Source organism: Hirundo rustica, chromosome 14, assembly GCF_015227805.2.
Source record: "Hirundo rustica isolate bHirRus1 chromosome 14, bHirRus1.pri.v3, whole genome shotgun sequence".
Taxonomy (NCBI): Eukaryota; Metazoa; Chordata; class Aves; order Passeriformes; family Hirundinidae; genus Hirundo; species Hirundo rustica.
The window spans coordinates 13,812,073-13,839,125 of record NC_053463.1 but is presented as its reverse complement, the minus strand read 5'-3'; the positions used below and the strand labels follow the sequence as shown (position 1 = coordinate 13,839,125).

General features: G+C 40.0%; 1 protein-coding gene across 5 annotated transcripts in view; it reads right to left on the bottom strand.

The window, feature by feature from the left end:
• TENM2 (teneurin transmembrane protein 2) overlaps window positions 1-27,053 on the bottom strand; it is a 1,092,434-nt gene that overhangs the window by 142,912 nt on the left and 922,469 nt on the right. For all 5 annotated transcript variants that reach the window (XM_040078601.2, XM_058422512.1, XM_040078602.2 and 2 more), the window contains one exon: window positions 17,037-17,275. In XM_040078601.2, coding sequence (XP_039934535.1) covers window positions 17,037-17,275 — 239 coding nt within the window. The remainder of the gene's footprint in view (window positions 1-17,036; window positions 17,276-27,053) is intronic.

Genomic DNA, 27,053 nt, shown 5'->3' with positions numbered 1-27,053 from the left:
TAAGACATAGCCAGCTGTATTTCCATTCATATACATCATCAAGGAAACGTGATTTTTACACTAATTCCACAGAGAAATCAAAGAGTAAAAAGCTATCGAAAAACTGAAAAAAGTTCTACAAACACTAGTGATCAAGAAAAATAAATCTAGTTTTATTAATCCGTATCGTGGAAACACAAGTGATTTAAAGCACCTTTGCAATGTCTCTCCAGTTTAACCTGTATCAGGTTTGAAGGAAATCACGATTGCATTGTCAAGATCAAAATATTGACTCTCTTCTCCACAAAAGCAATTATTAAAATTTTTAAAAGCAATTTGGGTATGTTGACAGAGTTGTCAACATCACACTCAAACAGGTACTGCTAACACTCACATCTCATTGTATTTTATCTTTCCTTTTCAAGGCCTAATATTATTTTTTTTTTCCAGTAGTAATGTACAAATTGCTTTCCTTGGAATCAGAATGAAGATTCCAGCAGACTCTTAAATGAGAAAACACGTTATCACCATCAGCAGTAACACAAGCACAAAGCACAATACTCCTACACCTGACAGCACTGAAAGGAGGAGTGTGGAGTATCAGCATTAGAAGATGGATGAGTAAACCAAAGGTGGGAAAAAGATGATTACTGCTCAAGCAGAGTAATTTTGAAAGCTTTAGTAGGGGGTTGGGATCTGTTACCTCCAAAAGAAAACCAGAGAAGAGAAATAACACACCTTTCTCTGTCCTTGTTCTTTTGTTGTATGGAAAACAGAATAAAGCTTGTCTTCTTCCTTTCAGATTGGAGCATTAATGTAAAATACTCTATTATTTTGACAGCTTCTGCCATATTAGATTGCAATTTAACTATTTTTATTTTTTAAGTTGACCTTTCTCCAAATAAAAGACACTGGACTGATGGCCCCAGAACCTAACTCTTGCCATTTATTCTCAGAATAGGAATAGTACTGAAAGGTTCCTCAAATGGCCCAGCTTCACTCCTACCCTGAAGAAATTGCTCCTTTATACTTATAAAGGATATACCTCAGCTAAAACAATAGTAAAAAATGACTTAACACTGAGTGTGGGCCAAGGGTGTCACACCTGATATTCTGGCAGCAACAAGAATTCACTGAAAGCCACAGACTCTGTTCCCTTCAATAGAACCAGCTCAGAGCTGGGCAGTGCTGATTTCTACTTCCCCTCTGCTCAGCTTACAGAAGGAAAACTATGCAGTAACAGCTGCGATTCCACAAGAAGCAGAATTTCCCAGAAAATGGCCCAAAGAGCAACAGCTTGCCTCACAGGACAGTAACTGGGGTTCTGAAATAAAACTGGATAGATAAGGTTGTGCTTGGAGAGCAAGTCCTGCATCCTGAGGGACCAGAGGAAGATTTTACTTGATTTGGTGACCTCCAAGGCTACAGCCCTCTCCTTCCACAGTTACCTGAGAAATCAAAGGAGCAGGGGACAAGTGGCTGGGCAGAGCACGACAGTGGGAAAAGAACTCTGACACACAGATCCCCAAACTTCTCCTGACCCTCATCTTAAGTTTTAATAGAATAACAGAACTCAAAAAGTATATGCTGATGTTCTTCAGTAAAATAACTACAAAATGTTAGCTGTTCACATGTAAAGGTGTTGAGATGCTAGCCAGAAAAAACGATTTTCCTACAAGAAGGGAAAACACTGCAAACATGTGGCTGTAGGATTCTTTGTAAAGTGAGTGTAGTGCAGCTCACGTTATCATTCCAGCACTTGGTGAAGAAGTCTCTTCATTATTCACACACACAGATCTCTCCTGAGCTACCTGGAACAGGCATGGATTGCCTGTCATGCTTTGCTGTCTCAATAGGCACAAATTGTCTATCACACTTTATCACCCTGTGCTTTCTTTCTGAAACCCAATGCTCTCCCTTACATTCAGTTCTTATGATACTTTTAAATACCAGAATATAGAGGCTGATACTACTCAAAAGACACTCAAAACCAGCAGACCTAAGATCCATTTTTTATGGAAATGTAAAATATATATGTTGCTGAAACTCAGCTTAGCCATCTGGAGTGCAGGAATAATAACATTTACTTTCCCTACAGTAAGATGCTTCTGAGCTAAATTAGCATTAACTATTATTCATCTCAATTCTGCATAACAGTGAATCATAACCTTAACTTCAAGCATTATTTTTTAAAAAATGACTAAGTAATTTCATTGAGCAGAAAATAAAAGTTTTGTCTTTCTTTTCAATTCCTCCAAATATCATTATTTACCAGATGCTAATTTAGCCTATTTACAGAAAAATCAAGTTATTTTTTTGGCTTCTCTGCCCTAGAATTAATCAGAAGCAGCATGATACCATGTTTAATTTCAATCACAGCAGCTATTGCTTTACAAATAAATAAAACTTACAATTTTTTTTACTGCTCTTAAATCAGATGCTTTTTTTTTTTTTTTCTTTTGGAAAATAACATTTACAATACTGGCTTCTACACAAACTTTTGTTTAATTATGAGAGCACCACATGATGTGGGCTTTTGCTCAATCAAATCAAAAGGTATAAGCAAAACTGCATTTTCTCAAAAGAAAAAGCAATAGCTGGGCCATCAAGGTGTCCATGCTGCTAAGAATTAAAACACCCATAAGGAAATACAATCTAGGGGGTAGAGGGGAAAAAAAAAAAAAGATTAAAAGAGATCTATCAACCTTAAGGCAAGTGCTATGGAGTGGAACACGGAATTCCTTTTGTAGATCTGGGACTCGCTTACTTCAGTTTAAGTCACAAAAGCTGGTTATCAATTTCCTAGCTAGATTTCATGAGAGGACAGCAGAATTCGCCCCATCTGTTAGTCCTTGGCTGGGCCAGCAGTGCTATTTGTTTTCCTAGCGTGGCATCCCAGCCCGTAGAGCAGATTGATGGTGCCAGGGAGACACCGCGAAGTGGCGCCGGCTCCGCTGCCAAGGGCAGGCAGGAACGGATGGTCACATCCACATGATCTTGCATTAAGGGATGAGCAAGTGAAAAATCTGCGCTGCCTCCTGCCTTCCCCCTCCCCTGGCTCACGGGAGGCTCATCTGACCTTCAGCCAGAGAACAGAGAGCAAACTCGTCCAAACACACCTGATGGTGTCCAAGAGTACTTTCAGCTCGAGTTTTGCTCAGCCACGGGCTGGTTTCAAACCCATTCTGTCAAACTGAGTGTTAGAGGGACAAACTGCTTTGTCCTAAATATCTTGTGCTTAAAGACCTTCCCTGGTGCCCTCTTTCACACCAGCCTGCACAGGGAAGGGTGGCTTTGTGCAGACCCAGCTGATCTGCACATCTGTTGGGACAGTCTGGATTTAGTGCTCAGTGACCCTCAAGCCACACTCAAACTTATCCAAAGCACTGCACTGATCCTTCAGTAACGAAGGGTCTGAGGAACATTCCTCCTCATAAAAGAGTACAATTTTATTATTCACTACAAGTATTGGTGGCAATGTGTACAAGGTTCCTCCGAATACTGAATGCTTTGAGATACTTAAAGCAAATTTCACAAAAGAAAATAAAACTATTTCCAGTTACTGTCACAGCTATTTTTGTAAACTTCTCCCCTGCTGCAGAAAAGTTCAGACAAACTATGATAAATTTTCCCATTCTTGACTTTACTGACATGTGCATTTCTAACAAACTTCAGAAGAGTACATATGAACAATTTTCAAGAATGGGCCGGGGGTAAAACACCGAAGAAATATATGAAATAAGCCAGCTAAAAAGTAGGGGAAGTACTTTCATAGTGTCTGTAAGTTCATTGTAATATTATTTATTTTTAGTACATCACAAAGTATTATCTGGATATGAGATAAGAACATCTAGTAGCACACAACAAAAAGCACGTGAAAGAAATCAGTAAAATCTGTAGAGAACTCCGTTCAATTTGTACATATCAATACACATAAATACAATAAGCAAGCTAGAGACATGTAAAATATAATTCTGTCTACTACAAATTTGGCCTTTTCATAATCTGCAGCCCAAACTCTATTATGATCTTGCCATTTCAATCCAGACCTTTGACTTCCACAAAAAGGCTTTAGGGAAAAACTGCTTATATTTAGAAAAAGCTTTGAAAGGTAAAACTACTATAGAATAACATTATCTATATCTTTGCAGACTAGCCAGAGAGTTCAAGCTGAAATGGCATTTCATGCTCAGCAATAATGTCTCCATTTGTAAATGGCACGTGGGGCATTTATACTGCTGAAACCCAGGGATTAATGGCTGCAGGATTTCCAGTTCCCGAGCTGACAAAGGGGACTTTTCCATGGAGGTGACACTCTCGGCTTCCAGAGGCCTCCCCCAGCCCAGAGCTGGCGCTGACTCCCTAAAGACTGAGCGCACATTGCACCGTGCACGTTGACATAAATCACCTCTAACAGAGGATACCCCAGTAGAGGAGGGTGGGAAGGAGCCCCACAGTCTCACAGACCCTGCAAGCGAGAAGGAAGCATCTAGCATTGGTGTTTTCCTTTGGCCAAGAGAGGATATGACTGGTTTTAAATTTCCAGCCAAAGGAAACAAAGAGTCACTGTCATCTTCCACACAAGTGAAAACCTTCCCGTTTACCTACCATTACCATGTGCCTGAGCCCTGGAATTGAGGCCAGCTGAGGAGTGAGTGTTGAAAAGAACCAAACTGCTCTCAAAACCATTCTCCTGCCCTCTGATGAGAGAACTTCTCATCAGATTTTCATGAGCAAAGTGAAAGACTGAATTTCTGCCACCTCCAAACCCCCAAATCACAAGATTTGGTGTTTGAGGCCTGTTTTGCCATGCAAATCATAAAAATCTTTTATCTCTGAAAACAGAAAGATATAGGGTCACACAGTACAACTGAATTTAAAAATAAATAAATAAATAAATAAATCACAAATTTTGGCTAACAGCATTCACACAGATCCTTACTGGTGACCTGCTGTATTCTGTAATTTATCCACGTGTCAAACCCCTGAACACTGAGCTAAGGAAACTGCTTTTTACAGCTATAAAAAATATTGACAATTCCATACTCAAGAAAAAGCAAGGTGTGCACTACATGCAGCCATTACCTCTTTTGCAAACTGCTCTGGGACTGTCAGAGTAAGCAAGTTGTAGCACTCAGCAGAAACTCTTAATGGAGAGCATTTAAAACAAAATCTGCTGAAAGTATGTAAAGGATAGCTTACAGCTGAAGAATGGAAATAGGTTGAGATAACTGGAATTCTTAAGCTTTGGGCCCAGAGCTTTAGTTTGGACCTTTCATTTGGCAAAAACAAACACCTGTGCCCAGAATAAGGCTCCATACTCAAAAGGTAACAAGTAAGATGGATTTTATGAAGGCAACCCAAGAGCTTGTGCTGCCCCATCCCTGGGAAGCGATTCATCATCAGTGACCCACACTGGACTCAGGTCCCAGGCAAAGGCACCCGCTGTGCAAACTGGAAATCCAAGGTCCAGCAGCAGAGCTGCCAGAGCAGGATTTGCAGCACCATCCACCACCTGCAGTTCATGCTTTTCCTGTGACTCTGGAAAAAGAGTGCCAGAATGAACCTAGGGATTGTTCTAGAAGGCTGCACTACCTGGTGACCCGAACCCCTCAGCTGCACTGCGCTGGGAAGAACTCACCTCAAAACTCCACCACCCTGCTTACAGTAGCTACCAAAAGGTCTCCTTCAGACCCGAGCTGAAATGCAGGTTGGCATGCTGATAGCTTTGAAACGGCATCCAGGAATTCCAAATTAATTAAAACAGTGAATTCTGTACTAAATATTGGCTTCTCAAATCATGGGCAACACAGGAAAACTGTCCATTTTGAAATGCACACACAGCCAAAGCAGAGAAAACTCTCACTTCTAAGGTACCTGCTGTATATTTGGTACTCCACGAGTGCCAAGCAATGTTAAGCAAATTGCACTGTGTTTAAAAGCCTTTTTCTGTTCTAGCTGTTTACAGTTTTCTAATGGTAAATATGGGAGAAAAGATGAATGATTTATGAATGCTCACTGTAAAAAGTCAAACAACATATTAAAACAATGCTTCATAGCATGGGGAAATGGAGTTAAGCAGAACACTTTCATGGTGATGTTTATAGAAAGAAAATTCATAGATTTTTGACAGGGGAAAAAAAAAATCTAAAGATGAAGAGAGTGGTGTTAAACGTTGTGAAACCTTTATTTGGCCTAAAGCAAAAGATAAAACTCATTCTGTCAGAGATCTAAAAGAAAAAAAATCTAAAGAGATGAAAGCCACAGCTTTTTAACTAAAATAATTTCCCTTTACAAATATTCTCAGATGAGATTGAATGAAACCCTCCACCGAGCTACATCCTGAAAACAAAACTATTTCCAGTCTCCCTGCTAATATGAGAGTGGGCAGTGCTGATCAAGTGACAGAAAAACGATCGAGGAGCAGGACACATCCTGCTGTTTTCCTGAGCATCTCTGAGTTCCCTGCTCCCAGGGCCAGCACCCCCTTTGCTTCCTTGCTGCAGGTCTAATGGATGGTGCTTGCCTACGGCTCAGGCAATTGCCCTGACACAGTTGTGCAAGGAAATAACCACCCCTGAATTGACTACGGGGTGTCACAAGGGCAGAAGAAAAAATTGGCTGGCTGACAGAGCACGTCAGCAGCTGGAGGAGCATCCTCAGGTGGTGTTCCAGGAGAATGTGTATTTTAATTGGCAGCCCATTTACTGCGATAGGACAGAAGTTTAAGGCATGCCACGGAGGACAAGATGGCAATCCAAGCAAAGAAAAGGAAAACAACTTTTCTGTGTTTCTGAGAACAAATAGCTGTCTTTACCACCACATCATTGTTTTACTATTACCAGCTAATACAACAGCAGACTCAAAGTGCAGCTGCGGTCCACAGAATATTTGGCATTTCTGGCCCAAGCATAATCCCTCAAGTAATGAAAAACCTATTTCTATTTCTGCATCCTCGCTACTCTTCATACTGAAGAGACTGCATTTGTCTCCCATTTATTGAAGCTTATTCTTCATCTAGACAGCCAGAGCTGGTTTGTATTAGAAATTAGGTTTTAAATCACTATTTTTCTATGATTTGTTTTAGGATTTTCAGGAAGCCTCCGGAGGTGCAGAAAAATTCTTCTGGTTGGAAGAACTCTAATACTGTTCATGAACTGAGCACCAAATCCCAAAATGCTTGTATAAGAACTGTGATGTTTTTAAGGTTCAGATTCTGGCCATGAAGACAACATGATAAGAGATAAAATTACATAAGAATGTTTTTTTTCGGAAAGGTCAAACTCCCACTGAAAGAGTAAGACTAATCAGATCCCTGAGCTATTCTTAATGGAAGCACTCTTCTCATATGGCTGGAGTTTTGCATTTCAGTGAATAATGCTGTCTCAAGATGTGAAAGGGGGGATATATATGAAGAAACAATAGGTAAAATAAATTTTTGGCTCAATAAATCATATGAGCCTAAATTGCATCTCTTTTCTCTTGCTGCTCCCTGCTACCCTGTGGCCAGTTGGAACAGGATTCTCTATTTTCAGCTCCCAGCTCTGCACCACATTCTTACCACCATGCACAGGTCTCTCCTCAGAAAAGGCTCGGATGCTAAAGGCACAGTAACCCATCACCATGAGCTGTATGGGGCTTTGATGTTGCATTTCCCAGCTCTGGTAATTGCTAGTGTGCCTGCTGTGAAATTGCTTCACTTCTCTTTCAGTCTGAGGTTCTTTTGCATTTGCCACAGACCAGCAAAGATGTCACAAGTTCATATCTACTCTTATATTACCTTGGGACACTCACTATGTACTCCTGACATTTTTCTAGCGTTCATTAATTTTCTCAGCATATCAAGCACTATTTACCTCTCTTTTAAAGCCTTTAATAACTTAAAGGAGAAATTCTCTAGTAATAGTACAGTCTGACAGAAGGAGTATGTTCCTTCTGCAAAAGAAAATATTACCCTCACAACTTCAATTCCAACTGTCAGGAGCAAAACCTGAGTTTGTTGACAACCCACCTGCCTTGGAATGAATTAGCTCCCCTGGAATTACAGAGCGGATTCATGGCTTCCACACTTAGGAGTCAAAGCTGTAGCAAAAAGATCCTAATTGAAAAATGAAATCTCTTGATTGCAGCAGGATGTTTTTGGACTCGCTGTGAGTACAATGAAGTCAGTTCACGTCAAGTTGGGATCCTGATCACCAGCAGTGGGTCCCTGGCACTGCTGCAGTCAGCAGAGATGGGACCTGGTGAGCAGCTCCTGCACCCTCAGCTCATTCCTCACCCTCTGGTCCCTATATGAGAGATTTGCAGCCACCTGCACCTCGCAGCACGTAGGAACCCTCTTGCAGGAGAAATAAGTGAATTGAAAGAAAATGCAAATATACAGAAAATACAAAAGAGAACTGCAGGAATGGTGCACCGCACCCAAATTTAAACAAAACAACTGTTAACATGCAGGGATGAGCAGCACACATGGAACAGACTGTCTGACTTTTCCCAGAGTCTTGTCTACTCCAGGCTGATTCCTGCAAGGCAAGTGAGGTGCCACAGACACAGAGACACTCTGTCATCCAGCACGGGAGGAACCTGCACTGCCACACTGGATGGCAGGATGTGAACACATCTTCTATCCTGTGGCTTTCATCAGAAAGTACTTAGTAAGAAAAATGTTGGAGGAAATCAGCTGATCAACCAACCAGCAAATTAAAATAAAGCTTGAAATTCAATTAACTGCAGCACTCTTATGCATTATGTATAATACCTTTTAAAAATTAAATATGACACAGAGGGATAAATCTGGACACCCCAGAGAAGAAAACAAACTAAACCTAGAGCATATTTACAGTTTTAGGTAAGGTTCTGTGAGATCAACTTTAGAGAATGAAATTCCTTTCCATTCAGGAGCTGTATTAATACAAATGCTTCCCTTTTCAAGTAATTATTTAGTAATAGCCAAGATAAAGACATTAAGAGTGTTTCATAATCACACAGTGGGGTTCAATACTGATGCTCTCATTATCAAATCTGCTCAACATACAAGTCAAAACATGATTTTTCTAACCAAATACATTCTTCATTTTGGCATTGTAATCCAAGCTTTGATGTTAGAAATGATTATGAGAAATTAAGAGAGAGTTTGCTGACTATAAGATATATATATATATGCGCACCAGTCCAAAAAGGAGCCTCTCCTGCCTGTGCACATTGCTCTAATAAAGAAAATAAGCTTTGGCCTGCCTCCATCCATTGAAAGCTGCTTGTTGGAACCTACAGGTCATGAAGAAGGTAAAGCCACACGTAATCTCTGTCCTTGGTGCTCTTCAAGCGCAGAGTGGACATAAGAGATGACCCATTTGGAGCAGAAGAGACATCCAGAGGTCCCTTCCAACACAAATCATCCTAAAACCTTGCAACCCCAAATCTGGAGTGCAAATTTGTCCCAGGGGGTCAGACAGGTTGTCACAGAAGATGTCATTTTTCCTGTTTATAGCTACAAGGCTATCTTGGAAGGAATTAATAACGAGGCACAAAATCACACAAATATGGTGTTCAGACTCTCTGACCTTGGCAAGTCCATGATTACTGGACATACAGAATATATATGATGGCTGGGATCTGAGTAGGGACATGAGAAGGCAGGTCAAACTGTGATGCAGCAAGACCACATAAAATTAAACCCTGAATAAGCAAAAGCTGAAAATAACCTGAAAACTCTTATCTTAAACAGTTTTTAAATCACTGAGATAAATTAATCCCATTATTGGTGAGCAAAGTTTTCTGTACTATGTCATTTCTCTTCCAATTTGTTCAACTTCTTTTACTCCATAAGTTCCCTTCTCTGTTATCCTTATTACTTTCACAAATTGAATTTAATTCAAATTTTTTATTTTGTCTTCCTTCAGTTCAAGTTCCTTGAATATTCCCTTGTCTCTGTAGTGCACTTAGGTATATTTTTCTTAATGGCATTCATAATGCTTCTTTAAGAGCTACATGAGCCACACTTACAAAATCCATGTCAAATCTTTCAATATTGCTCTATGAACCCATGGAGCAATAATGCTACTCCTAAAGGCAAATATGTACTGCTGTACTTAAATAAATAAAATCCATAAGCACACTGAGTGCAAGACAACACAGTGAGTCAACAAAGAAACACAGCAACATATAATCAATATAAATGAATCCATAAATGATCAACTGGTGATCTCAATCTAAATAACTGCTAGAAGAGCAATGTTTCCCTAGGAAGAAATGAGACATTTGATGCTGATATTGAACATTGACTTTTCGGAGAGAATGACCACAGGTTTCTTTGATAGGTATCTCTGACTTGGCATTATGTTAGCAAAATTTAATCTTCAATATCCCTTATGCTTACCCTTCCCCTGAAAAATGGCCTGATCTCAGTTTGTTGGGCTGGGTTATAAAGCATGTCTCACTAAAATATCTCAACGCTTTTTCATCATTTTTCCCCCTGATTTCCTGCAAATCTCATTTTGCATCTACTTATCTTTGCTATCTCTGCCCTGACAAGACTTCATAGCTGTGATTCTGGGATTAAATCCTAGACCACTAAAAAATTCATAATATTAGGTATTTGCACTGATGAAAGTGAGAATAAGCTCTGTCACATAGCCATCATGAAATCCAGCATATTTTCTAGTTTGTGCATGGGAGGATGGCAAGGGCATGTGAAGTACAACCTGTACTTCACAACTGAGGGAAAAAAGAGAAGGCACCTCTGAGGAAGCCATCCTTGCAGCTATTACTAAAAAAACCCCCAAAGTTTCTGTTATATAAATAATGACTGTACCAATAAATTACTAATTGTAATATCTGGGTTGGCCATTTCTGTCCTGTCACATCACACTCCTCATTTCTGTGGCACTAAGCAGACGTTGGCCAAGTGGATGTTTTGAGCGGCGCTGCCACAGCCAGGGCAGCGAGCACTGGCCAGGCAGTTGTGTTCTTTACTCAATTTCAAAGCAATATATTTTAACAGCTCCTGGGGAGCACTACCAGCATGTGTGAAAAACGTTTCCTCAGACCCATCCTAGCTTGTGCTGCATAATTTGCATTAACAACCCAGAGCATGCCCTGAAAACACAATGCCAGTAACACACAAAAGAAAATATTCTGAAAAAAAAGTCCTCTGTCTGCTGCCAAGGCTTCAGAATATGTTCAGCTTGGTAGCTGAGCAAAAAGGTTTTCAAGTGCAAGAGCTAAGCTAAGCTCATGATGGCACTTTGGTCTCACTCTGTTTTCAAGCGCTGAGTTTCAGTATGAAAACGTCCCACAGACAAAGAGCTGTCCCCCCAGGCTGACATCCTCCTCCTCCTCTCCTGCTCCCCGAGAGCTCTGTTAGGCAGAACAACAGTACACTGGCTTTTCTTGGAACAAATCTGCAAATCACAATTTGCTTTTGACTCAGGAAAAGCCCAGGAAAGCTATACCCAAGTAATTTCATGCCAAAGTCCTCCTGTTCTTTGTGGCATTAAGCATACAGTGCAGCTGAGCAGCTTGTCTCCAGGAGAGCTGTCTCCATAACGTCAGGAATCTCTCACACCTTTGGACTGGGGAATAGGGAAGGGACACTTGCTAGGCTAAAAAGCCACATCTGAATTTCCTGGACACAGGCACCAGAATTCCCAATGCTAGCACAGAGATTTTATGGAATGAAGCCAGATACTTTTTCCTAAAACTTCTCAGAGGTAGCATCAGACAACCTTATTGAGCTACTACCACGCTTTTCTCACTCAGATTGACTGATAGCAGTCAATAAGAATCAGTGAATGTGTGACATTTAAAATATGACAGGCATATTCTAAAATTTAATTATTGCCCCTAACTGACACCTATTTTCAATGCAAATTTAAGAACAGAACCTTCTGTCAGCAGCTAATCTTGCAAGATGCAGCGTTCCCTCGGTTTACATTGATTTCAAGTGAAGCTGATCACAGTGATTGGCAGCCAGATGCCCTCTGCCTCTTAGAGGTTCCAGCTTTGCATGATTTTCCCTTTTTCAGTCTTGTTTTCCAAAATGTCTAGCATATTTGATTTCAGTGAAGTCTGGACAAGACAAAGGCTGTGGTTTTTTGACTCCACAGGTAATAAGCAAATGCAAAAGGAAAAAAAAAAAAAAAAATCAAATGAAATGGAAGCTCCTGTTCGTAAAATACAACTCAGAGAGAGAGAAAAAAAAAAATCCATGGGCACAAAAGACAGGTGCTTCAGCAACCTATTTTGATGAACCCTTATCTATGGAATCAGAGTCAAAACGACAACCTGACTTAGGAGTGGAAGAACTTAACATGAATGAGCAACAAACTTCATCCAAGCACTTACATTAGCAAAAAACTGACTCATTTGTGGGAAGAAAATGAGGTGATATCTACACCCGAAAGATAAATTTTTATGTACCATGTACAGATATTTGATGCAGAGTAAAGATGAGACCTTCTCTTTCCAAGACAGAAACCCTCACAGATTTTTTTTGTCTGACTCTCACACAAACAAAGGGATACTTCTGTGGTACATGAGGAAAAACTACATAAGTTAACCATTTATTTCCCTCTATCTGATGTTCTGTGAATAGCTCTTTTTCAGGTTCTAATTTCAAATTTTAAAAGAAAGACATTTTCATTTGCTTAATTAACTGCCAGATCCTTTGACAATTCAGTCCTTTCTGCGGCACTGAAGTGAATATATTATTTCAAGTTTATGCAGAAACCTGAAATTTATCTTAAACCTCATGTGTCTTTAAGGTCAAATAACACTGAGGAATAAATGACTAATAATACTTTCATGATCAATATGGGCACTAAAGGTGTGGTGTAAGCATGCTGCTCTCATAGTCTAAGTAATTTTTCTTTATTTTTTCTTGTATTTTCTTGCATATGATAATAGATAAAATAGCATTAATACCTAAAATTTCCAGTGTGAGTATCAAGATATTATTTTCAAGTGAAACATCTTTAAATCCATCACAGTTTTTAATTTCCACAGGAAATAACAGTTTGGGTTGGTTTTTTTTCACCACAGGAAAGTCTAAATATTTAAATTACCATATTTTTAATGTACTGACATGTTGATGGTCAGATGTTCTTTGATGCTCAAAGATAGATTGGCAGAAATCAGAGCAGCATAGGGGCTTACAAAAATGTGGTATTTTTGTTTGGCAGCAATTACTTTGTGAAAAATACAAGGTGACTCTTTTTTACGCTCCTTCTTTCTTCTTTTTCATATTTTTCTCCCCCAAGTTTGGCATGAATCAAAGGAGCTAAAAACTAATTTAACATGACAAATGCTTTCATCACTCCCTTAACCTCTGAAGTGAACACTCTGACAAAGACAATATGTGTGCTATATGCTTTCCTTTTGACACTTTATAAATTACTTTCTTGAAACTGGGTTTTACCACCAGCCCAATATCTTCAGGATGTCCTAATTTGAATGGCTGGCTCTACATTCTTCATATGTCACTCCTGGATAATAGGAATAACTCCTGGGCTTTGTGAAATGGCACAAGGCTCAGAGAGGACTGTGGGACAATTTTATTTCCATCCTGCATGCTGGAATTTACCAAAAGGTTGTGCAACGCTAGCACCTAGTACTCTGCATTTTGTTCACATCTGGCTATTGAGGAAACAAGGAACAAATCTGGCTCTAAATGTGCAGACAGCCTTGTGTACACCATGCAATGGGAAAGTTAATTGAAGTGACTTTTTCCTATTCTCTACTATTAAAAGCAGTATAACCACAGGCCACAGAAACATCTCAAAGTGCTCTTTCATGCACACCATCTGCACTTTTTCCCTCTGTCTAGTCCTTTAACAAGAAAACCAAAAGTCCCCTGATTTATTTTCAACCTGATGAATTTGATCTGCAGAAACCCTTCCAGTGTAAAGGAATTCAGGCATGGACCAGTATGTCTAAGATGGAAAAATGCCTGCACACAGAACCAAGCCTCTTCTGCACAAACAGCTGCCCTAGCACACTGGACCAGGGCAACACACACCTGCACATTTTTTTTCCCAGACATCAGTCAGGGTAGTTTGCAGAGGAAGATTTAGAAAATTTCAGAAAACAGTGGTACTGACTGGCCTATAAAGGAAGAGTCTATCTAAATAGCCAGACTTTGATGACATATTATGATATAAACCATCAATCTATATGTATCTTAAAAAAGAAAATAAAACCCAAAGTTACCTTCTAACAAGGCATATTGCCATTATTTTGACAAATGTTTAACTTAAAATCTCAGTAGTATCTTTATTTAACATCAATTATGTAGCGTGGCAAAAAGTACCAAAGGTTATTTATGCACCATGAATTTATTTTTAAAGCGTTATACATACTGCCTTTTCACTTCATTCATTGTATTTTTAGTTGTGTGTTGGAGGAATGGCAATAGGAATGCCTAATAATTTTTAAAATATTTTTTCTTTTTTATCAGTTAAGAGTTTTTTTTGTTGCTGTTGTTTTTGCTTCTCTCTTTGAATCACCCTCATTATAATTTTTTCATGCCAGCCATAATCTTGCAGTCTCAAAGTCCCATGTTTAAACCTGTAGACATCATATCTTCTATGACCCATCTATATCAACTCTCCCATCTCTTTTACGATAGGGAAATTCGTTTAGAAATCCTGAAGAGTATGAAAACTTCAAAGTACTTTTTCAATATAATTTACCTCATATTTGCCATCGCTGCCTTTTGCATTTGGTCCTGCAAGAGTCTTGATCAGCATTGATACAATCACATTCACACAGCCCAGATTACACTGACAAACCTAAAGAGCAGAACCATTTGCTGCAAATTTTGATGACTTTTTCCATAACTCTTACTTTTAGCTCATATAACCCCAGTGATGGAACCTCTGCTAAGGCAGAGAGCAAGAAATTTTCTTTGTGGACATGTAAGGCAGAAATACAATAGCAGCACCTTCAAAGCCTTTCCTTTTTTTAAACCAGGAGATGATTTAGCACCTTAAGTCACACTGTTGGAGGACAGCAAGGGTTAGTTTATAGCTGATGGTCTTACACCTACTCTTTGTCATGTGCAATGAATTGTATGATTTTTTGCTGAGAGCGAAGGAATTAATTTAATAAATGGCCTACCTAAAGCATTTTGCTCTTACCTTTCTGTTGTTCTCATGCATCTAAGGTTAAACCACTGCTTTTTTGTTTTTTCTTTTCTCTCACTTCCATCACTCTGAATTATGATCATGGTGGATCTATCAAATTTATTCATAGGATTAATTTCAGCTATTTTCTGACTTTGACATATACTTATTCTTTCCTGTATATGGCATGAAGCTTGTCAGGTGACTTCTCATTATTTAAAAAACCTTGAGCTAACACTCTCTCCTAAGCCCTGCCTTGTGTTCACTACCAACTCTATTGTGCTCATCACTCTTTCAACAGGAAAAAAGACCTCAAAACCTTCTGTCAAAATCGATCAGTTATGTCATTACTTGAAATGATAGATCATTCATCAATTATTGAGTCAATACATTGCCTTGCATTCTCTCATCTTACACGTGGAAGCGTAAAAAGCAATAACCACGTTGCAAAGCTTTGCTTAAGATTACAGTAACCTAAATACCAAGGAAAAAACACATTTCATAATCCATCACTTCAAAGTTATGCATATGATTAAAATGTTCAACTTGCAGTATATCATTTCCCTCGTGCATAATCACTCTAACAGGGAGCTGCTGTATGATAACTGTCAACTTCAATGAATCATGTGCTTTCCAATCTTTTCATTTATATACCAAACTAAGCTTGTTATTCTTCTGAGGCTTGCTACAGGGGAAATACAGAAGGATGGTGAGATCTGTGGTACTCAGTCTGCTGGGATGATGGTCTGGACTAAACAGACAGCAGGAACAGTCAGCCAGTTCTTTCCTACTGCTGTATATATTAATCACATATGGAAGCTCATTAGTATGAAAAATGGGGTTTTCTTAGAAAATGGTGTCTATCCTGAAGAGTCAGGTTTTATAGGATCAAAAGAAAAAAAAAAAAAAGAATAGGGAAATTTCAGCACATCTTTATAGATCTTTTGAGTGCTATATGTGAGAATAGTTTCAGAGAGGAAATAAATCCCACAAAGAATAGGTCTGGAAAGTATTAACAGAAAATGTTGTCAAGCTGCCATAGTTTTGCCATTTACTCAGAGAGCCTAAAGAGTGTGCAGCACTTGACTGCCATCAGCGTATTGTTACAGACACTGTAAAAGGTACAAAATACCCTGGTTGTTTGTCCAGACACTCCAGATACCCTCTACAATAACAGAGAATGAGAGGGGACCAGAGAAGGGGGAGGAAGTCAGAAATTAATTATATTAATTAAATTAAGAAAGACAAAATCTCTGCAGCATGTTAAAAACATCTCAAAATACCAAACCCCCCCCCAAAAAAAAAAAAAACCCAAAGAAAGGATTAGAGCACAGTGTGGTCACTATTAACATATGATCTTGGGAAATAAACACAACATTCAGAGTTTCTATATTTTTCCTTACAAATTGCTAAGGATGAGTGGAATATAGAAAATAACTGCATGCAAAATGGAACCATCTAATGATTCACCAGGAATTAGGTACACAGACCAATATAGACTGAGAACTAGTAACCAAAATTATTTGGACGGTTTTTATCTAAAGGCAGTATGTGATGGTAATATTTGAATTCAAATGCCACTAGCTTCTATTACTTATGTGAATTCACCACCTATCATATTTTTTTTCTAAATACTTTTTAAACATATGGCATTACATCAAAAAGTCATTAAATCCTTCTGTTTGGACCATCTAGGAGATGTGCCTATCTGACACCTGAAGTTAGCACTGCACATTAAGAATCCAGAATCAATTTCTTGCTTCCACTGACAGTGAACGTGACTTGAACATTTTCTTTTTCCTCATTAATCAGTGTAAGGAATAATAATATTCTTTGCTCACTAAGAACACACATTTGTGAAACACATTGACCATCCCTTCATCTGCTGAACTCCCATTTTCTGACGCATGTGATTTGAGAGAGAAAACACAGCCTTACCTATGAAATATGCTAGCAAGATGGCAAGCAGGACTGCAGCAGCAATTGCAGATAAAGCAGCACATTTCCAGCTACAGTACTTGGAGGGTTTTTTCAGCTTGAATGCATTCCTGGAGAATGTATTTCTAGGTAACAGTCTGGGAGGTGGAGTATAAACCGTTCCTGAGGTCAACGGGTAACCAGGGGAAGAACTACTGAACAGCGGAGTAGTTCCAGAAGATGTCTTAAACAAGAAATGCCTGAAAAACATAAAATGGAACAGAGTTGAAAACGGCAAGTCCTGTAGTTAAGATGGAACATCTCCTACTCCTTTACCATTCCAGCTGCCACAGCCTGGTAAATTCAACCAAAAAGAATTTGTAGGAAGAAATAGGGAAATGAAAATTCTCTTTTTTGTTACCACATCTTAACAACTGGCACTAAAATACAGTGTCAGGATATATTTCTTAATCTTTTCTGTAATTAGATGCAACTTGACCGCATACTAGCTAAAACACCAGCATGACCCATGAAGTGCCTGGGAGTTCCCTGTGGAATACACCACTCAATAAAATGTTCTAAGAAAACAACACTTTGAGCCTCATTCACACTCTTGGCAAAAGCTCCCAGCAAAACCACTAAGGACTTACTGAGAAAAACCCATAGTCCTGTAGGAAAACACCTTGCCAGAATTAGAATTAACCATGATTTTGTGGTTTAACAGTACACAGATTTGGTTTGAACAGCTAAGACAACTACCAACAGCACATGACTCAGCAGATAAAACCAGGATTTCAGCTGCCCATGCATTTGCTAGGAAAAAAAATAAGGGACAGAATATATTCTAATGAATCTCAGAAAATGCTGTCAACATATTCTTGGCAGAGGAAATGGAGAAAGCAAACTGGAAGACTGGTTTCTTTAGATTAACTTCTCACAGTCAGGCAGAACTGACTACAAACATGTTCTCAGTAAACAATAAAAAGAGAAGCACAGAGTAAAGGCTGTGGTCCTACAGAAAGTCACTTGGTTCAAGACAGAGGGCTCTGAAGACTTGCCCCACTCCCTCTCCCTTCGCAGCTCTGAAAAACAAGTGCTTCTTGGAATCAAACAGAACGAAGACACTCAGTAATCTCCAAAATCAAAATCACAGCCTAAAAATAACACAGGCCCTACTTCCAATGTAAAATATGTTTAAGATTTTTATTCAGATACAATCCAGTATGTCACTCTCAAACCACCTGTTAGAGCTTTAAAATCCACGTCACTCACTTGACAACGACAACAATTTGGAAGCTGGAGGCTGAGTTGTGTTTCCCAAGTATGTTTCCCAGCCCACCATCATGAATGTGACTACTGTCAGGCATAGATTCATGTATAGCTATTCTACAGAAGTGATTTTAAAGGCATTTTTTTAAACATTTGTTTTGAAATAAAACCCAGAGCATAAGAGATTGCACAGAACTTGCATACAGGTAAAAGACAGTAAAAGGAAAGCTGGCCAGGCTCCCTAGATTTCTGATTAAACATTTCCATTTGAAGACAACCTCTGAAAATATGCTGGGGTTTTGTTAGTTTTTTTTAAATGAATCAATCATAAACTCTATTAATGAACATGAACAATCACTTTGACATTGTCTTTGTATTGAATTTTAAACTCCAAGTGGTCTTGTACATCCCTTTCGACAGTGATCAAAATCTAGTTTGTTGTAGAAAATAGACAGTGGCAGTATCCACTGTCATAACCTTTTCTTTGTGCTTTGGAGACTACAAATATGCAGTCAAACTCAGATTAATTCTAACCAGTTGCTTAATAGAAACACTGGGGTTTTTTTGACAAGTGACACCCTTCTCTTTTCTTTATCAGTGAGGGACATTAGAGGCTAGAATTGCTTATTTTCTGCACATCATAGGTGATCTAGGAGAAAAAGCAATAAAGGCAAATGCTAAAAGACTTCCCCTTAAATTTACCAGCCTTTTAAATTATGAAAAACATCTTTCAGCTACAAGAAAGCAAGAAATAATGACAGTGTGATGGCTTGAATACAATTTTAAATGTTTCTTTACTCTGCAACTGTTCAATTAAAGTAACTGATGGGAAAATGATGTTATGGGGCTGGTTGTGTCACACCAGATCTATTGACTCTCCTGCTCCTTCTGTCTGGGTAGAACCTGATTAATTTGCCATCAGAAGCAGGTTTAGCCCTCTCTAGCTGCTCTCCAGTGTTGGGAGCACAAGATCACTTCCATCACTGGATCTAGGGACTGAAATGACATGGAGCACGAGGAACAAGGGAAAGGCAGAAGGAAGACAGACCCAGTGAGACCAAGGCAGGCAGGAAAGCTCCTCTCTCATCCAGGCCGATTCTGCACCTGCCTCAGCCCAGGACCCCTTCTCCTCCTGAATCCTCATGGCAGGAACGACCCCTTGTGTTTGGACAGAAGGGTCTGTAACAGACAGTTCTTATCCTTTCCCTGCCCAAAAGCAGACCTTTCACAACCAAACTGGAAATTACAGTCCTTGGAAATGTCTTTATCTGAAATGCCTTTAAACCCAGGAATTTTATGTCCTCTTTAGCTGAGAAGGCAGCTACAGCACCAACAGAAATTTTAATATAAAGCATTGTTAAAGTAAACTCAGATATATAATGAAACTCTGCTCCCATTAAAATTGAATTAATGACTATCTAGATATGCTTTAATAGAACATGTCAATCATATCCTGTTGCATGTGAGAAGACAAAAAATGGAGAACAAAAAAGTAGCTCCACTGTGATCCCCTTCGAGATACATAAAGTATATAAAGGAAACCAAAACACTTATCCATGCAAACAGGATCTCTATGATATTGTTAAAACTAATCAGAACTTGGTAGAAGCAAAAAAAGCCAGCTGAAAAGGATATGTGAGAAGATGTCATTCTCAAAGCCAAAAAGAAAGAAAGTCATTGGATAAACCCTGACTTTGTCACATTTTGTCCTACCCATGCATTTCGGAAGCTGAAAGTCCATTGTCTCAGTATGAGGATCCCTGTTAATGTGGGAGCTATCAGAATACATCACACCACCTGAAAGCACACAAGCTCTGCCTTCAAAAGTTAAAAAAGACATTTAACTAAAGATGTGTTAAACATCCCCCGAGACACTTTGGAAAACTGACACTGCATCCCAAAGCTGGGGGCCAGATTAGCAGACATACCTTAAATCACAGCAAAGCACACCAGAACGACTGGGAACATAATGGACAAAACACTCGGACCCCCAGAGTTTTAAATCTAGATTCAGCTACTAATGGAAATAAATTGACTTGTCTCAACTCTATCCCTAAACCCAATGATCTATAGCCATATTTTTATGTGAGATTTGACATGCTCTGGTACAACCAATTGTCTGTGGGCTGAAGCTGCACAGAGAGAACATGAGCATTTATCAACATTAATTACAGCCTCACAGTGGTAAGGCTGGGAGCATTGTACAACGCCTGCTTATGAAAATAAATGATCTGATTTGTACCAGTTCACTTCATTTCAAACACACTCCACATAAGAATTAAAAAATTGTATTCTCTGTCTTACCTGTTCACCTATCAAACATGATTAAGAAAAACACATTTTCTACCTCACAATTAAGAATTAGCCATTTGAATTAGATTAGGAAAAAATTTCTGTTTTGAAAGCATGGGAGTAAATTTGCTATGTCTCAGCCCAGTCTCCCTAATTTCTGTGGATCAATAAGACAATTCCACACTGAAAAATTCACAAAATACGGTTGGCAGCCTAGGATGATTCTGTAATTTCAGTGTCCTTGAGGAGCTGTGGAAGGAGCTCGGGTGCTGCCCACAGGACAGAAGTTAACCCTGCAGCTCCCTGTGCTCTCCTCTCCCACTCCCAGGCTCTGGTGAGGATTCAGGATTCTCCCCCTCTGTTTCCAGCACTGCTGCTGTGTGGGGTCACACCCTGGCCCCAAAGGTGACATCTGGGAGAGCAGAGCTTGCAAGGGGATGTTTGAGCACTGCTCTGTGCACTAATGGCAAATGGAAAAAGCTATATTTTGCTTTCTTCATTAATTCACAGCTCTCCCTAGCACGTGCTTTCCCACAGGTCAAAAGGACCTCTGGTGTTCAGGGAACTGTGGTCTGACAGAGACTGTATTAACTTCCATACTCTTTGAGAGAACAATCAGCTTTCCCCCTCTCCTTTCTGGACAGATTGTCATGGCAGCACAGTGCAAGAATGAGTGGAGGAAAAAAAAAATGGTTTGGTGATCAAAAACTGTAATAGAAAGGAAGAAAAAGACATTTTCTAACATAAATTGCTTTTTTTCCTCCTGGTACTGTCCTAAACTTATTCTGTATGAAAAAAATAAAAGCTGCATACAGAGAGTTGTAATGCTTAAATTGTCTTTTTTATATTTTATAGGGGTTTTAATACTAATTAATAAATAGAAAAGCTACAAACCAAGAGAATAGTAACAGCTCAATTTAGTTGTTCTAGGACTTAAAAATATTCAAGCTGTGGTAAAAATTACATCTGTCTATAATTTTATTGGACATTTATTCTTAGCAGAAAACAATGGAATGTAGAACATAATATGCTGGCTTTCATTGTGATAAAAAAACCCCTTCTGCAGTTTTCAAAGTCTTCCAAAAAAGTAGCCGTGAGTCATTTTACGTCAGTGGAAGCCTCAAAGTGGCTGCCAAATTCAGACAGTGAAGTTTTCTGGAAGATCTCTGACTTGCAAACAAAAAGAAACCAAGTCTGAAGAAAAACATGAGCTGTTCTTATGCCTGTTATGAAAAAATGAACTCTGAGGGGTAGAGTGGTACAAGCTTTGGTTATCTGCGTCTCAGTCTTTCCCCAAATGAGATTTAACTGTATGTTCTCTCAGGTTCTTCCATTAAACATGGCACCTTCAGCCACATTTCCACAGAGGGCTCCCTGATGTGGGAAAACTGCACAGGAGTTTCTACCCTTTGGAGTGCCCAGAACTCTAAAGGCAGCAATAAAGCTTAACAAGCGCTATATATTTGTGTTTAAACTGTATAGTAACAAGAAATTGTCTCAATCATGTCAAATCCACTGACTAAACTCAGTAAGACAGATTTTTCAGTGGGAAGCTGTCTGAAATACACGTGTACATAAACCCACTGGCCGTTTTACACCCCTGTGTGTTGTGCACCCCCACACCCAAACGCTTGTGGAAACAGAGTCCTCATGACAAATATTTCAGGACACTCTGTTAGGCATGGGAGCAGCAATTCAGGATGAACACGTTGGTATCAACGCCTCACTTGTACCCACTGTAACCTCCTGATCCTTGCAGCAGCCCCCCAGCGCCCAGAGCAGCTCCAATTCCAGCTCCTCAGCTCTTGGAAGGCTGATGATTCCTGAAGGCTGGGCTCCTCCTGTCCCCAGGCAAAGAGCTCTGAAGGCTGCAGAGTGTCGAGCAGCGTCACGGAGGCTGCTGCGAGCACCGGGCTGGCTCGTCACCGCCACTGCCGCCCTCTGCCAAAGACACAGCTGGGCATGTGAAGCACAGTAACTGAACACTGCCTGACAGCCGGGCAGGGTGGGGTACAGAAAGGCAGGTGCCAACCTTTGGGCACCTTGACCTGTCATATTATTAAACAAAACCAGGCAGGCATGGCTCACAGAGCCACAACACCTGCACTGTGTGACAGCGGCAGCGAGGGCTCTGTGCTGGGCACCTCTCCACAGGACGCCTGCTCTTCACCTGCAAAACTGACATCCTCTTGGACACACTTTTATAACCTTCTCTCTCCCTAATCCCACTGTGAGCTGCCCCCTGGAGCGTTCTCTGGGGGCTCTCACTGTGTGCTCCCTGCTCTGGCTTGTCCCCAGAGCACTGCCCCATCCCAGGCTGCTCAGAGCTGCGGCACTGCAGAGCTGTGAGAGCCTGGGGAAAGGCAAGGTGGAAAATATAGAGAGGGGAAAGACTGCTGGACTGCAGGTCACGAGCAGCTCGAGAGTTTGAGATGGAGAGCACAACTTGGAAAGGCATAAAATCTAGAAGGGAACAAGCACATAGCAGCTCAGCAGCTCCAGGGGCCAGCCAGTACCTTCTGACCACTGGCTCTGTGGTCAAAAAGATTCCAGGTACTCTGCAAGAGGTGTGAGCCCTCTCACTCAGCCTGGTTGGCTTTTGTGGGAGTTAGCCAGTCAATAGCCAGCTCTGCTCTGTGAATTTATCAATCTCCTTCCTGCACTAATGTTTATTTCCCAGGAACAGAGCAATCAAAGGGCTGGTTAATGCCTGGTAAAGCGTAACAGGCACAGCTACAGACACAAACACAAAAAATCAGGGTCTTTGCATATGCACTTACATGAAAGTATAGCAGGATCAATCAGCAGATCCAGGAACGTTTAGGCAGCTCTGAATCAACTCAACTACAGGAACTTTCTCTTAAGCAGAAAACCTTGTGTCTTTTTTTGCCATATGTTTCTGAGTAGTTGTTGCAAAGTGCCAAGTGATGAAGTGCAATAATGCCTCCATTTGTTATTCCAGTGGTGAGGATTATGATAACAGTGTTTTGCATTTCAATGGGTCCACGCAGTTTTAACTTTCTACATCAATTAATGAACATAATTTCAAAACACTTCTATTTTAAAAGGCATACAGGTAAGCTCTCCACTATCTCTTAATTCAACTACTCACTTAACAAGAAAAATAGAAAAAGTACTAACACTGCTATTTCAAGTCTGTAAGAATAACAAAACTCTGAGAAATTTATCAGTCGACACGTAAACTTAAATAAAGAGGAACCAAATTCACATAATTCTAGACTGCTTTTATAAAGACTCTAAACGTGCCTGTCTCTTCCTGCGCAGTCACTCACACTGCCTGTTCACTCTGCAGAACCCAGAAGTTAAAAATGCAAATGAACAAGATCATGAAAACATGCAATTATCTGCAATCAGTAAAAACTTCTTTGAGCTTATGTGTACGTGAGTGGGAGTACATCTAGATCGATTTTCTGAATCATCATTATGTACCCTGCTTTTGTAGTGTTTTCCTTCACCCTTTTCTCTCTCCTCTTCCTGCCTATATTTGCTATGAAAATGATACTCCAGTAGCCTGCTAAAAACGACCTTTCTACAGTGCTTTTGGAATTCCTCCAAGTACATGGCCCAAATGTGTTAAAAGTCCTTGGGGATGCTTTTGACTGTGCTTTCCTTGACTCTTTAAAATGCTTTTGATTTTTAGACAGGCCCAGAATCTATCTATGCAGATTCCAATTATTTAGAAAGTCCCCATAACCTTTCTGCAACCTTTGCATGCAGGAAGGAAGAAGAGAATGAAGGACTCAGTTCTTGCTGCAGCCTTCAGTCTCAGAGGAGTAACATCTGCTCTAGCACATGTACCTGTAGCTGCAAGTAAATAGTAAGAGAAAGCCACAGAAGACAAAGGAAAATTAGAGTGACGACTCCTTTCACTGTTCCAAGTAGTTGTTTGTTATGCCCAATATATCCTAGGAAATTGCATTAACAAAAGGAAAGGAAATTTTGTTTCACTGTTCTGTTCCAGAACATTTTGCATCATGTACAGAGATATCAAAATATTGAGACATCATTGAAAATAGGCAGACAATTGCAGAGAGCAGCTGTAGCTTCGAACTTCAACGCGTTCAGAAACTTCAAGTTTACATATTCAGATCAGAAGTTCTGCAGCTGATCCTGACACCCGAACGTGGTGAAAAATGTGAACGCGGTATTAACATTTCAGATAATTAATGTCTTTCTGTAAAAAATTAATATTGCTTTCCCCCTACTGTTAAAATCCCTCTCCTCATGTGCCCTACTCCTGGCTTTTTTGCGTTGACTGCCTTGGCCTGTGCAAAGTCTCAGTGCACTGTGTTTATTCCTGCACTGGAGCACTGGGTGCAGATGTTCCCCGCTGTGATACCCCACGATTTTGAGTTCAAGCACTGCATGGTGCACACGGGATACAGCTCATGTTGCTGCTCCATCCTTTCATCTCTCATTGCTGTCCTCAGGCTCACCCAGAGTGACTGTGCTGGCAAAGTAACAAATGCAGCTTGAGCCCCAGGAAAAGGTAAACATTTTGAAGAGTTCTTTTAAGGTTCATAGGAATTCTGTTCAGGCTAAATTTTCAGATTTCTCAGTCTTTGAACTGAACTTTGCACAAATGACCTCAGATTTGGACCATTGGTTTAATACTACACAAGATCTAAAGAAACTATTTCATAGTTACCCGAGGGGTGGCCACCATCCTTTCTCCCGAAACACAGGAGGAACTTTAGGATGTTACAGTCTTCCTTAAAGCCAAGCATCACATCATTGTGAGCAAGCACAAAGAAATTATAGACATAGATACAAAATTATCTTTGTAACTGAAAGATTTGGGCTGAAAATATTTCAAATTACGAGACTAATTATGAGAACTGAAGAATAAGAGTAATTTCTATTTAATTCTAGCCTTTTTTCCTCCGGAATTAAGTATTATTAGCTATAATGGTAACAATTAATTTTACATCAATATAAAGTACTGAAAGGGGCATTAGTAAATCAGACAACCTCAGTGAAATATCCATCCATGGAAGCTCCTCTGTTCTCTTCCCTCACCAGTCATCCCAGTGCTCGTGTGGGGTTCTCATCCCAGAGGATTCCTGCTGTGTGGGGAGCCCTGGGAACCTCCCCTGCAAAGCCATTCCTTTCTCCCTGTGCCCTCAAAGCATTCCCAGCTTTAAAGCAGAGTGCTGCCTCTCCGGCTGCCAGGAAGGAACGAGACCCACCCTGGGACGTTCAAAGGCAGCGTTTTCATCACACAGCCCCTTGGAGAGCAATGATTAAAGCAGCAATAAAGGAATACCTCTCAACTGGAGAAGGTAGAAAGAGGCACTTCGTTATTAGGAGGAGGAGATGCTTTGAAACAGACTGCAAGAGGACAATAAAAGTTAAAGAGCATTAAACAGCAGCTCCGAGCCTAAAGGTAAAGCAACTAAATACTGCAGAAATGAACCATAAAAATAGCACCATAAAAATGCTACAGCCATGCATTACTGTGTCCTTACTTAGAGATATTTCAACCCTTCCATTACAGACCCTTATTTCAAAGAAAACAGAACGATTATGTAGCTGGCCTGGGAGCCTGATGCAGCCATAAGGCAGCAGCAGAGCAGGGAAGGCACAGCCCATTTGTTTACCTGAAGCAGGAACATGCACACTGAAATCAAGCACAGATCACTGGGAGGGTTCCAGGCCAGGTTAGCCAGGGCTTTGAGCACCTTGATCTGGTGGAAGGTGTCCCTGCCCATAATGAACCTTTAGCTCTTTCCAAGCCCAACCTTTCTATGATTCTTAATTAGTACAATTAGGAACTCTGCATAGACATTGCAAACCTGTAACTCCACTAGAAGCAAGGAGCTGCTGCAATACAGCTGAACATAATTATGTCACAAATACAGCACCACAAAGATTTGGGTAAAGTTGCCTGAAAAGGCCAAATGAAAACATGTACAAGCGGTAAAAGCTTCCTTTACATCACAAAGAAAATAAACCAAATGTGATTAACAACCCCGATCAATATTGAAACAAGAGATAGAGAAAGGATATATTTGGAAAATGCCACATCTCCAAACAGTCTGAATTTAGCCCAAACTGCCAAAGACAGCAAAGGAACAAAGGGAAGGTTAAAATATTCTTACCAGGAAAAAAAAAAAAAAAAAGCAACATGCAGACGCGTGTTGTATTATTCAATGATTTCAGCACTTGGTACTGTTAGATAAAGAGACATCTGGAATCTAAATTGTGATCTGAATTTTGTAGTGCTGACACAAAGCATTCCCTTCAGACAGCTCAGGTGCCACGTTTTGTTTCATAATCAGTAACATGACCACTTGCACACCATTTTCAGTTGAGAGCAGAATCCACTGAAGGTAACTGAAAGATGAAAACTGAGAGTTATGAAACACCCTCTTGATAAAGCAGGCACTGTCAGTGCTGGCTTTGCCTTCTGCGTGCTGCTCCACTGAGATTAATAAACAGATAACAAGATAAAAG